The sequence below is a fragment of the Drosophila melanogaster genome, chromosome 2R (assembly GCF_000001215.4).
Source record: "Drosophila melanogaster chromosome 2R".
Lineage (NCBI taxonomy): Eukaryota > Metazoa > Arthropoda > Insecta > Diptera > Drosophilidae > Drosophila > Drosophila melanogaster.
In genome coordinates, this window is record NT_033778.4 from 7,045,046 (window position 1) to 7,057,643 (window position 12,598).

Sequence of the window (12,598 nt, forward strand, 5' to 3'; positions counted from 1 at the left end):
ACGGAGACATATAGATTTCGCTTCAGTTCTGTCAAGCATAACCAGCTCCACGCTTCGAACTTTCCCGCCTCAGTTTCTGTTTGGCTTCCGAATGGCGGGAGCCGCACTAGAGTGCCACCGCCACCTTTAACTTTCTTGATTTGCCTACTGCGAGTGCAGGCGAATTCGGCTAAATGGATTTTAGTCACTCGAAGTATATTAATTGACAAATCAATATAACAAGATAGTGATATATTTTGTAACCTCTCATTTTAATAACATCTATGGTATCAACGAAAATCAATACAATAAGCAATGAACTTTTGCTATCGTCTGGGAGCGGGTTATTGAGGTTCTACTGTATAGTAATGTGTGTGCCCGGCTGCTTTTGTTTGCTTTAACAAACACTGCTAGCTGGCACTGTGGGGCACATCATTTTAACTCAATCACTGTTCAATTGTGAAAATGAATTTAAAAGAATCAATTTCGTAGAGCTTGCTTAGAGAAGATATTTGATTAAAAATTGATTACGTATTTCATATTCGTACAGGAAGTCCATATCATTTGATTCGTGCCGAAACACTCTGCATTGCCTTAAGTATTAGGAGCAGTGTTCGTCACTATAATTTTGGTGCTCCATGAACAGCTGCTATTCTATTCATTGAACCCACGGTGCAGAAGCGGCAGCTTTGGAGCTTCGGACCGCTCGACTCGGATCGGATTCCGAGCGAGAGAGTTTTCGGGGAGCTCAGTTTGCTCGTGACCGTGGCCGCACCAGTGCGCACTCCTAACCGATTCAGTCAGGTTCCGCCGATACGGACTCAAAAACTGAAAATAATCGGCGGCACAGCAAACTGCCGCACTTGTGGCACTGCGATTCGGTTGCATTCTAGCCAAAGGCAAAAGTTTGAAGTGGAAAAACATTCGAAATGGGTTGCGCAACGGGCACCATAAAGTACTCGCTGTTCCTGTTCAATGCCTTATGGGCGGTAAGTAGAGCACCGAATTGGAATTGGCATATGGTGCCTTGGGAGTCTAAGCGATATATCTGCGTATCTGCCGGTTCTTTTCTACAAATAGCCAGCTAATTGCGATGGTTTGAAATTTGTGTGAGGGGAGCCTCGGTGTTTGGGGTCTATGCTGTCCGTTCCACGTCCACCTGGTCGGTGGATGATATCATCTCGGGTGCGTGTTTGGTTTATGACAACGCTTCGCGGCTGGCTGTGTGTGTTAGCCAGTGTCTATTGTTAATGGCTTCTGCTCGGCCTTTTAGTTCCTTAAGCCAAGAGGAGGGCTTGCTAGCCAAGCGGCGAAACGAGGTTGCTGAAGTGCGTCATGCATTCGGATTTCGTTTGAAAGGCTAATTCGAGCGGAATATGGAAACCGGATTATTCACCAGATAATGATGAAAATAGCGATGAGGCCGAGCTCGACGCATTAGTCGGTGCCCATATGCATCAAAACTTTCTGTGGCCTTCTCAAGGCCGCGATGGTCTGATGTAAGCCCAATCCTAATAGATTGTTGACTGATCCTTTTGGAATTCTTCTTCGACCCTAGAGAGTATACAAATTCTTAATCACACTCTCTAGCCAACTCGGTCTGGTCATGTCCGTTTGTCCGTCTGTCTTTCTGTCCGTATGAACTTCCCACTTCAGCGCTTTTAAAAAAATGTTGTCATGATTCCAAAACGCAGTCGCTCAAACAATTTAAGAGACATTTTTTGTTTTCTTAATTACGTCTATTACTCGTAAAAGCGTATACTATATTTGCTTGAACAGGTCGATCTATAGCCATTTCCGTCTGTCCGTATGAACATGGAGATCTCAGGAACAATAAAAACTAGAAGGTTGTGATTCAGCATGCAGCTTCTAGCGACAAAGACGCAGCGTAAGTTTGCTGACCCATGCTGCCACGCCCACTCTAACGCCCACAAAATCGAGCTTGTCCAAGCTTTTGAACAATTTTTAAATTTTCTCATTTTATTCCCCAATATCTATCGATATTCCAGAAAAAATATAAAAATTAGCGTTCGCATTCACACTAGCTGAGTAACGGGTATCTGATAGTCGGGGAACTCGACTTGTTTTAATCTTTGCTTTTATGCATGTGTGTTTTATAAAAACTTTTAGGGCTAGGCGGTCTGAGATTATAAACCCAATTTTGTTTGGCAATTTTTTACATAGATAGATAATATTCATAATTTAGAGGATGCTGGACATATTTATTGACTATTTAATTTTCTGACTTTTAGATACTCGGTATCCTGGTGCTCATCTTTGGCGGCCTTGGCTGGGGAGCAATGCCAGATGCATATGCCATCGGCATCTTAATTCTGGGCGGTACTATCCTGGTAATATCCCTGTTTGGATGCTGTGGAGCCGTTCGCGAATCGCCGCGCATGCTCTGGACGGTACGTAACTGAATATTGCAATTAGGTGAATCATACATGAGCTAATAATTCTAATTGCCTTGCAGTATGCGTCACTGCTGCTGATTTTGCTGCTACTTATAGTGGCGTTTATCATCCTGAATCCCAAAGATGTATTTAAAAAGTACGCGCTTCAAACGGTGGAGAATCAGTGGGAGCTGGAGCAGACGAAGCCTGGCAGTATGGATATTATTCAGAAAACGGTGAGTGCCAATGTAACAAAGCAAAGGCTAGTTTGTTTGTTCAAATGCTTCCAAAATAAAGATTAAAAGAGTGCTTTAATTTGGAATTTTTTTTGTTATATACATAAGTACATAAGCAAAAGGTAGATAGGCGTTAGGGCCGTGCTCTTTTTTAGCTAGTGTTATCTTACATGGTTTGAATTGAATATAACGCTTTAGCTTATGTTTATTTCTAATAATGTAGTATTAGAAATTGCGCAAAGCTGCTGAAGTACATATTTATGTATGCTTAGCCTTCTCCTTTAATTTTGGTGTTTATATATTTCTATCACTTTAGTACTATTGCTGTGGCCGCGACAGTGCCCAAGACTACTTGGATATCAAATTCTGGAACAATACCGTTCCAAGTAGCTGTTGCAAGGACGACAGCTGTGTGAATCCACTGAATCTATATGTGCGCGGCTGCCTCATCAAAGTGGAGGAGGCTTTTGCAGATGAGGCAACCACTCTGGGCTATTTGGAGTGGGGTCTGCTCGGATTCAACGTAAGAGCTCTTTATTTCTATTACGGTGGAGCAAATTTCTAACTCATTTCTTTATTTCTTATAGGCTGTCATTCTATTGCTGGCCATCATCTTGGCCATTCACTACACCAACCGGCGGAGACGATATAACTATTAGTGAATATTTACTGAATAAGAAACCAAACTCCTCAAATCTAAGTGTCATCAGTGTATGGTTTGTTTTTGATACGAAAACCCAGCGTTACTTGCCAAGCAACTGAGTTAATCTTTTTATTAAAGCAATGTTTAACACATTCGAATATTAAAATAATATGTACATAACTACAAGTACCAAACACATGTCGTTTAAAATACCAAATATATTTAGAAAAATTACTTTCAACAATATTTTCGACAATAATTAAGATTTCAAAATAGGTTCGCGATACCGGTGATACAAAATATTTTGAGTTTTTCACCTTGACCGTCCGTTTGTCCGTCCGTATGAACGTTCTCGATAACTATATAAAATGTTTTAAGTTAGTCCACGCAAAAACAAATTATGAGCACATGTGGAACAAAAAGTTGGAAGCAAAAGCGTTAAGGCTTACATATATATGTTTATGTTTCTCTCCAATGATTCGTGTAAAGGGTATATAATAGTCGAAAGCGGTTTCTTTTTTTCCTATCCATGCACTTTCCTTACAGCGGGCACATCCATCGGAATATGAAAATATTCTTTCTTTTAGCAACATAAACTTCGTGTTTAGAGCCACCTCTCTAAACATTTTACTGAAGTTGAGCGATAGTTTTTTTCAGTGATGTTGTGCGTTGGAGAAAACTGACCACTAGAGGGCTCTTCAAACGAATTGCGCAAACAAAAGTCAAGCGAACTGTTATGAATGGAAAACCAAAGCCAGAGACAAACACAATTAACTCCAAATGACGCCTCCAAGTCATTTATGGCCGTATACATACATACATGCGTGTGTGTGTAGGAGTGGGAGGAATTTGGTAGTATGTCTTGGGGGGGGGGGGTGGTATTGCTCAACTCAGACATAACAACCACAAAAACTTGTAAACAAAGCGCTTTTACTTTTTGAGAAGGGGAGACAGTATCGACGGAGAGGTCACAACTCTGGACAGAGGATTGTGTGAGTCATTACTGGGTAAGCATCAACTCTGGCTTAATATCGAAAATAATGTAATTGGAATGAAAATTTAACAAAGTGCTGTTAAGTTAATATTTTAAGTTGGTTATATTAGGATTGATCCAATGTTTACATATATAAGCGAAAGCAAGGGGAAAGAGTAAAGAATAAAGGATTTCAGAAACTAGGTTGAGACTTATAATTCGAAACCTTGCATCCGTGATAAAAATCACTGGATACATTAATATTCAGCTAATTAATTGCTTAAGCCCGAATCCATTCAATCATTCAGCAGTTCACATATGTTTGTACGCTACTGACAGACCCGATAAGAATTCAAAAACACCACCGCGGTGGAAACGCCAGTCGACATGACGTCATGGCTTTGAGCGCTGACCCAAGTGCAGCGCTCTCTTTTGAGAGAGCGAGTGCGCTCTGTATGGTTTATTTTGATTGGGGAACAACAGTCCTCAGGGGGAGAGAGAAAAACAAAACTTTTCCCGCTTTCAGTTCGCCAGCGAACGCAGAACGCGCCAGACCAAAAAGTTCAGATTCGAGAGCGGATATCCCGGCGAGCGTTCAGCGGAAATATATTTGTTTGTTATTCGAGTCCAGCAACGAATATTTAAATAAACAAAAAACGAACTTTATTCGTGTGCGGAGAGAGAAGTCAAAAGGTTAACACACTTGAGATTCGAGAAGTGATCGAGAGTTTTGACTTAATGCGTTTGGATCATGTTTTCAGATCCAATAAAATGGGTTGCGCCACGACCAGCGTGAAGATCGCCTCCATCGTTCTGAATGCCGTTTTAGGGGTAAGTCATCCCATACATGGACTACTAATTACCTCGACCACGTCGGATATATTCTGCATATATAACCATGTTCCGTGCAAGGAAATTAGCATGATGTCATGTGGAATGGGTGCACAAGTGAACGCACTTCAAAAGCGCCCCAAGTGAATTATTTTTGAATATTCTCTACCATATAAACTTGAAAAGCACACGGTCGGAAAAATGTTTTTGAAAATTTTCGAATATTCTGCTTTTGCTGGTTGTGTATTTTTAAGCGATGTCCGTCGTTCGTCATCTTCGCGCCCACCTGAGATAGACGACCTGGCCCCAAGGTGGCTATTGGCCCCTCTTGCAGCGCCGATATATCCAACCCCCAGTGCCTCCCGTCTGGTTACTCGCTGCCATGACAGCCATGTTTATATTGCGCCCTGTTCCCATCCCCCCACTGCCGCCAGAGCCTTCAATTGCTTTCACCACCGCTCCCGCAGGATGATGTCATGTCCACGTACCCTCGCCCAGTATTCGCACTCTAGTTTGCAGTCTGACCTATATATCGCAATCGAACGCCGGAGTTTCCAAAACTGGGCCACCAACGAGGGTGATTTGCCAACCCCCGGATGCGCGGGTATGGGAGTGAGGCGGAGGATTCATTTCATTATCACAGCGCTCAGTCAGGCAAACTTCCCGAACCACAAATTATGTGATGCACTCAGCTGCGGCTTTTAATTGCCACACAAATGAATGGCAATTGCCCTTGTAATTGCAACTGCAACCGTATCATATTGTACAGGCGATCTTCTATAAGACCAACATTATATATGTATTTATTAGAAATTGAGGGATGTATTATTTGATTTAAGGATTCGATTCACCCATTAAATGTAAACGTTTCATTAGATTAAGTTGTGAGTAATGTTCCTAAGTTCTAAAAGTCGATATAAGTATTCGATGCACAGAGGTTTTACTGTCATAAATTTCAGTTTCTTGCTGCTGGGGCCATCGGCTGGATAGCTTACAATGCGGACACGGAGACGGAGGAATTCGTAATAGCCGCTTACATCGCGTGCTCGCTCATCCTGGTCTTTGCTCTGCTGGGCATCTTCGCGGCCATCCGGGAATCGGTGGTGCTGACTGCAACGGTAGGCAATATAGTCAGGAAACCGTTTCTGAATTAACGCTGTTACGTATCCCTTAGAGTGCTGTCTTCCTGCTGATCTTGGCCATCCTGCAGATCGTGAGCACCTGCCTGTTCCTCCACGAGTTCGACGTGAAGAGCGGCCGGGACATGGTGGAGGTGGCCTGGCAGGCGAACAACATGGATTCCTTGCAGCAGAAGCACGAGTGCTGCGGCCAGAGCAGCGCCCAGGACTATATCCACCTCAGCCTGCTGATCCCGCCCAGCTGCTACGCGGATCTGCAGCAGACCCCCGACCACCTCTATCTGGACGGGTGCATCGAAAAGGTGCAGAGCTTCTACGAAAGCGACAAGCTGCGCTTCATCATAGTGTCCTGGGTGCTAGTGGCCTTCGAGGTGGGTTTTTCCTTAGCCCGACTTAAGTACCAATATATTTAAATTAACCGACTTTCTTTCAGTTAATCTGCTTCGCCTTGGCCGTGTTTCTGGCCATTAGTTTTAAGAACAAGCAGCGACGGATGGAGTTCTAGTTCTAGGCCTTCGGTAATCTCGAGCTATCCAACAGTACAAACTCGGAATCGGGGTCTCGCTGATATTTTTCTCTTCAACATTTCATAACCAAATGCAAAGGACAGTCATAAATTATTCACTCCTACCTTAATGTAACCTGTAATTAAAGTACATATTTATAGTTCAATTACCCATTATAAGTATCATAATAAATGTGCGCGTGTTTGTTTTCACATGATTTGCTCGCTTGTCAGTTTGTTTGTGTGTTCTGCCCGATGGAAATATTAAGCATACGACGCGTAGTCCCGACGAGCTTTGTATGGCCGAAACATTTCTCTATTTGCTTTGACTGCCAAATGACTTGTTGCTCGTCGCGTAATGGCATGCTTGGAATCTGTAGGGTTCCGTTAAGTGTGCGGCGCAGAAATATCTCAATGATGTCCTGTAATCTATGATGTTAGTGCTCTGCGGTGGATGGATTTTGGTGGCCCCATTCAATTCCTAAATAAAGAAAATGCGGTGAAAGCTTTAGCCGCTGTGACATCATACCACCCACAGAAGTCCACTATACCACCACAAAAATCGGCAGCAATGATGATGTAAATACAGTCAGCAAAAAAGTTGGTGATGGAAATTTGTGTACTGAATAAAAATGAGTGGATCTAGAAAAGTAAGTAGTAGAATATAAAGTGACATAAGCTAAGTTTATTTTTGGACTCTGTCCAATTCGATATGCATGATAGGTAAATATGTATGCAATATGTGTCAAGCAAAATATACATCGCTAAGTGAAATGCTTTACCTTCGAGTAATATCGTATTGTTTAAGTGTATTTTTCAAGAAAATTTTAAAATTTACCTTAAATTGTTTACCAGTGATTGTGCTTAGCATGGTGATTGTATGTAATTATATGATTATGTCCTTCGACTCTTTTCTTCCAGTGTAGCGAGGCGAACCGCCGCGGAATAGTTGATTTCTGTCTAGTGGCGGAACCCACTAACTGGCGCTTTCGGGGGCGCCACATTTCAAATGGAAAGCGTTGCGCTCAGTCGCACGTCAACCTCTATGCCAATAGGGCTGGCGGATTTCATTGGGTCTTCGCTTCTCCGGTGGTCGACGCTTCGGGTCAAGTGCGCAGCGGAAAATTGGTGCGGGAACAAGGATAAACGCACCTTCGTGGTTAATTATAGGGATTATTGATTGGCAACATGGACTGCCGCACATCGTTCCTGAAAGCCGTTCTTATCGTTCTCAATGTGCTGCTATCGGTGCGTATGAGTGACGTTGGAGCCAATTGGGCACTAGCCAACGGACCTAATGTGACTTTATTGGCAGCTGATTGGAGTGACGTTGATTGCTCTGTCCGTGTACGAGCTGAACAGCTCCACGCCGGGCACCTTCGAGCACATCGCCATCGTTGTCCAGATCTTCGTGGGCACCTTCGTGGTCCTGACCTCGTTTCTGGGCTGCTTTGCCACCGCTCGGGTTTCCCTGGGACTGGTTTGGAGCGTAAGTGAAGCCTTCAATTGATACATCAACTAAATTCACATAATATTTATATGTCCTCCGGTAGTATGTGATCTGCCTGCTGATCCTGCTGTGCCTGCAGATTTATATTATCGCGGCAGCCCACTCCACGGACTACGTGGAGCGATCCAAGAAGGATTTCCTGGCCACCTGGGCTGATCAAAGGACCAATGTGGAGCGCATATCGCTCCTTGAGCAAAAGGTAAGTCCAATACTTGGGATTAGTATATTGCTATTTGCGGGTCATCACGACCAATTTCATTCCTTCCCAGTACTCCTGCTGCGGCCAGTTGGGCGCCCATGACTACATCCTGATGGGACGGGGTATACCCTTGAGCTGCTACAAGGATCAGGAGCGGCGCGAGTACAGCCTCTTCTCCGGGGGCTGCCTGCAGGCCGTGCAGGCGCATGCCACGGACAACGTGGCCATCGGACTCATCATCAAGTGGCTGCTGCTTCTGGTGGAGGTATGTAGATTCCATGCCGGCCTTGGCCACATATTTCCGAGGGCTTGGCTGGCCAAGGGCGGTGCATAAATAGATGCCACACTCAGACGCTGGGCTCTAATCGAATTTTCCGTTCTCTCCACACAGTTCGCCGCCCTGGGAGCCGCAACCCACTTGGGCATCACGGTGCGCAATAAATTGCGGCGCGAAAGATTCTAACAGGTCGCTTGGAATCATCGAAATCGGGTGTTGGCAACGCATAATCCGATATCTATGGATTTTTATAGCAGTTTAAGATGATCTGGAGGCAACAGAAGCGTAGAATAAAAAATAAACCAAAATCATAATATTCAATAAGTGTTGTTTGTGCCCACTATATGCGGAATTTCGGCGGGCCTGCTAAGTAGATGTATGTTGCCTATAAAGATGCGTATAAAAATATACGAAAACATTGGGTGCACTCAAAGAATATCTTCTACATATGAAAAGAATTCCGTTTTAAAAGAAAAATAACTATAATAGGCTCTAGGCATTCGATTTTTCGACTATGAGATACCCCTTCCACAGCTAATGGGAGTACGAGGAGATATGCTATACGACAGTAACATATATATACTGATAATTTCACCCGATCTGCTAGAAGATTCTTGACCTGTTGTTAAGTTAAGTTACCCATTTCTATTGAAATAAAAATATCTAGTACAATCACTGGGTAAATTTCGGTCAGTTATTTAAACTTATTTCAAAGTTATAAGGCATCTATACAATAAATCTTAAATTTTTATAGGCGTAATTATAATGTGTTTCTCTCAGTGTCGGGCGGATGGGGCGGGGTGCCATTGAGGTCTGGTGAACGCCGGTCTCCTGAGTAACGACCGGCACACGAAACGCCGAAACGGAGACCGAGACGGACACGGATGCGGACACGGACGGCCACTCGGCGGATTTGTAAACAGTTCGCAGCTTCTTAGCGCTTTTTCGGGTCTTGCTTTATTTTGGCCCCGACCGATGTCCGACGGCACTAACGGTTCGGTCACCGCCACGCACAGACGGTCGAGAGTGGAAAGCGAATTTTCCCGGGAAACGCGTCCGCTGCCTGGAGTCGCTGCTCGGATGAGCGCTGAATAAGATTGATCAAAAATAAAGAAACAGAAAAAACTGCATCGCAAGTAAAAAATGCCCACGGTTCGCGTGTGCCTACAATGGACCTCGGTTGTCTTCAGTACGCTGACGTTGGTAAGGAGGATATCTTGTGGGAAAACGCGTTAGTATTACGCATCATTAGCCGACATAAACTTTCCATGATCGCCACTGGGAAACGCAAGCCACAGGCCAAGCATTTATTCATTGTCACTGTTCCTTGATAATTTCAGTGCAACTGTTCTTGAGTCACACACTGCGTATGAGTAATAAAAGCACTTGCTGATGGAAATCACGATTCAAAATTAACTCGCCGCTGGCAGTCTGTCAAAGCACGATCATAAAGTGTCTTTCATTCTTGTCCATTTTTCATTGCCGCTTGTAATTTCTTACTGGACGGGCCGAGTAGCTGGCCAATTTGGCAGCAAACAAATCTCATTCAAAATTTCCATTTCCACCAGACAAGATGTCACTTGGCGGCTCTCGTTCTGCCCACTTTTGTTGGCCAGTCGCATTTTCGGCACAATCGAAGCGACAGCAACAAGAAAGGAAACTGTGTATGTGCCATTTAAAAATAAAGCCCAAAGTAATTTAATTTATTTTTGCGCCCGGTTTGTTTTTATTTTGGTTGTTCTCGCTACCCGATGACGTATCCCACGAGCCGAAAGTTTGTCTCTGAAGATTTTGTTTGCCCATTTCATGGGCCATTAACAAACGCTTAATGTGCGCAGGCATAATTCATAATTTTAATACCGATCCAGATCGTCGGCGTCCTTGCGGCCCTGGCCGGCGTCTATGAGCTGGATAAGTTCAACGAGGGCTCTGCGGAGCACACAGAGAAGTTCGTCCAACTGGGAATGGCAGGTGCTCTGATCTTGGCCGGACTGGTCGGTTGCCTGGGTGCCATATTCGGTTCCATCAAGGTGATGGTGGTGGTAAGTAGCCAGAACAGATGGTTTGTCGATTGATGAGCACTTCCAATGCCTCGGCTTTTAGAACTTGATTCTGCTTCTGGCTCTGATAGCCTCGCACATCTGGAAGGTGTCCCACTACAATGAGACCAAACAGCTGGACGCCACTGAGGTGTACGTGATGGATCTCTGGATGAAGGAGCTGGTCCATCACGGCGCCATGCAAGACTTGCAGCAGGAGGTGGGTCCTTCCCCAGAGCGATCATGCTACGATCCTTAAATGCCCTCTTTCCCCTTTTCCAGTACGAGTGCTGTGGCGACAAGGGATTCTCCGACTACACGAGCCTCAACATGAAGGTGCCTCGCAGCTGTTTCCACACCAAGGACGGCATTCACGCCTTGTATCCGTATGGGGAGGGCTGCATGGCTGCCGTGAAGCGGGCTTATCTGCAGATCTACCGATACGAGAAATGGGTCCACTGCGGACTTATTGGCTACGAGGTGGGCAAAGCTTTCAGACCTGCAAGACTTATTAGCAAAATGTAGCTATGATATATGTACATTTGAAAATGGAAAGCTATTAACCTCGAATTTGCAAGTCTCTAGTAGCACTTGTCGAACAAAATGATTGAGAACTGACAGGCATTAAATGTTTAATGCAACACTTTGTTTCTTTTATTACAGGTCGTAGGCATCATCTTGGGTATCACCTTGTGCTGCCAGCTGACCAACAAGACTCGTCGCTACACCTACTAACCACGAATGACATTTATAGATAAGCACTTGCCACTTGGATAAATAATAAACCAAAGTTTTCATAAGATCTTAATGGTAGCTCAGGCGTCGTTCAGTAGGTGCGCACGAGAGGCGGACACATGGTTGGAGCGCGGTTCCCGCCGCACACCTGGCGGCACCTGTCTTCGTGCGATGCGCTGCCGCTGTCGTAGTCGAAAGAGCAGCACACTCAGCGCCACAGTTTGCAGCAGTATGAAGATCTGCGGCGAGTGAAGAGATGGATGATTATTCGAGAAACTGCACTTCAGCCGCAAGTCAATTTCCCACCTCAAGGCCAACGATGGCCCACATGTAGAGCTTATCGCGGTGCTGGATGTACCGCTGGCTGCGGTTCAACGTCTCGAGGCAGCCGCTTGGATAGATCTGCTGGGCGGTGTCATTAACAGCGGCCTGATAACAACTCGCCGGCACCAGCAGATGCAGGCGCTTGTAATCGTCGGCACCATTGTAGCCGCAGCAGTGCTGGGAGGCCTCGTACTGGTGCATGAGCTCGGGGTCTCTGTCCAGGCCATGCCAAGCTAATTCCAGTTGCTGCCAGGCGCCACCCGGGCTCCTGAGGGACGGACTGTGATAGTGGTGCAGCTGAAGGTACTCCGCTGCCAGAGCGATCAGTATGAACATGGTGAACTGTGGGGAGAGTTCAGTTAGTTATGGATAGTAATCCATATTCAGGATTCGCTCTTTCCTTTCGCTTACAATCAGATTGACACAAAGCAAGTTGGCGACCATGCCATAGCATCCGAACATCACGATCATGCAAATGGAGCCACCCAAGACCAAGCTCTTCACGAAATAAGTGTGCTCTGGCGTATTGGGCTCCGCCATCTGCAGTCCTAGTCCTGCTCCAGACATCACTCCTATGCCGAGTAGCTGCAACGCCAACGATTATAAACAATTTACCCAGAGTAAGTTGCAAGAGTACGACTTACCATATAGAGCAGATTTGAGAGCAGGCCCGTGTACTTTATTGTGTTATAGCAGCCGTTCATCGCGAGAGTGGTGTAATCTGCGGCAGATGCGCCAAATTTAAAGCGAGTGCATTGCGACCTTTCCCAGGGGCCAGCGATAAGAAGTCAGGGAAAGAGAAACAGATTGCA

The 12,598-nt window shown here is 45.0% G+C and overlaps 5 protein-coding genes across 8 annotated transcripts, besides 1 other annotated feature; 4 read left to right on the forward strand and 1 right to left on the reverse strand.

The window, feature by feature from the left end:
• Positions 1–723: 723 nt before the first annotated feature.
• Tsp42El (Tetraspanin 42El) lies at positions 724–3,493 on the forward strand. The gene is made up of 5 exons (NM_078914.3): positions 724–968; positions 2,232–2,390; positions 2,456–2,611; positions 2,928–3,134; positions 3,199–3,493. The coding sequence occupies exons 1-5, from the start codon at positions 909–911 to the stop codon at positions 3,268–3,270; spliced, it is 654 nt and encodes a 217-aa protein (NP_523638.1). The 5' UTR covers positions 724–908; the 3' UTR covers positions 3,271–3,493.
• Positions 1,759–2,061: a mobile genetic element.
• A 699-nt stretch (positions 3,494–4,192) lies between the features above and the next one.
• Positions 4,193–6,919, forward strand: lbm (late bloomer). 2 transcript variants are annotated; one of them, NM_001273828.1, is made up of 5 exons: positions 4,193–4,261; positions 4,989–5,058; positions 6,018–6,176; positions 6,233–6,568; positions 6,631–6,919. In NM_001273828.1, the coding sequence occupies exons 2-5, from the start codon at positions 4,999–5,001 to the stop codon at positions 6,700–6,702; spliced, it is 627 nt and encodes a 208-aa protein (NP_001260757.1). In that variant the 5' UTR covers positions 4,193–4,261; positions 4,989–4,998; the 3' UTR covers positions 6,703–6,919. The 2 variants fall into 2 exon arrangements, with proteins under 2 accessions (NP_001260757.1, NP_523639.1); NM_078915.3 differs by lacking the exon at positions 4,193–4,261 and adding an exon at positions 4,746–4,920.
• A 782-nt stretch (positions 6,920–7,701) lies between these two features.
• On the forward strand, positions 7,702–9,354 carry Tsp42En (Tetraspanin 42En). 2 transcript variants are annotated; one of them, NM_001273829.1, is made up of 5 exons: positions 7,702–7,950; positions 8,018–8,191; positions 8,256–8,411; positions 8,482–8,676; positions 8,803–9,354. In NM_001273829.1, exons 1-5 carry the CDS (start codon positions 7,891–7,893, stop codon positions 8,872–8,874), a joined length of 657 nt encoding a protein of 218 aa, NP_001260758.1. In that variant the 5' UTR covers positions 7,702–7,890; the 3' UTR covers positions 8,875–9,354. The 2 variants fall into 2 exon arrangements, with proteins under 2 accessions (NP_001260758.1, NP_523640.1); NM_078916.3 differs by having other exon boundaries at positions 8,803–8,998.
• Positions 9,355–9,359: 5 nt separating this feature from the next.
• Tsp42Ep (Tetraspanin 42Ep) lies at positions 9,360–12,503 on the reverse strand. 2 transcript variants are annotated; one of them, NM_001273830.2, is made up of 5 exons: positions 12,431–12,503; positions 12,198–12,371; positions 11,769–12,128; positions 11,292–11,701; positions 9,360–11,234 (listed from the first exon to the last, which is right to left on the reverse strand). In NM_001273830.2, the coding sequence occupies exons 1-4, from the start codon at positions 12,488–12,490 to the stop codon at positions 11,543–11,545; spliced, it is 753 nt and encodes a 250-aa protein (NP_001260759.1). In that variant the 5' UTR covers positions 12,491–12,503; the 3' UTR covers positions 9,360–11,234; positions 11,292–11,542. The 2 variants fall into 2 exon arrangements, with proteins under 2 accessions (NP_001260759.1, NP_523642.1); NM_078918.4 differs by lacking the exon at positions 9,360–11,234 and having other exon boundaries at positions 11,358–11,701.
• On the forward strand, positions 9,672–11,531 carry Tsp42Eo (Tetraspanin 42Eo). The gene is made up of 5 exons (NM_078917.3): positions 9,672–9,891; positions 10,557–10,730; positions 10,792–10,947; positions 11,010–11,207; positions 11,391–11,531. The coding sequence occupies exons 1-5, from the start codon at positions 9,832–9,834 to the stop codon at positions 11,460–11,462; spliced, it is 660 nt and encodes a 219-aa protein (NP_523641.2). The 5' UTR covers positions 9,672–9,831; the 3' UTR covers positions 11,463–11,531.
• Positions 12,504–12,598: the final 95 nt, after the last annotated feature.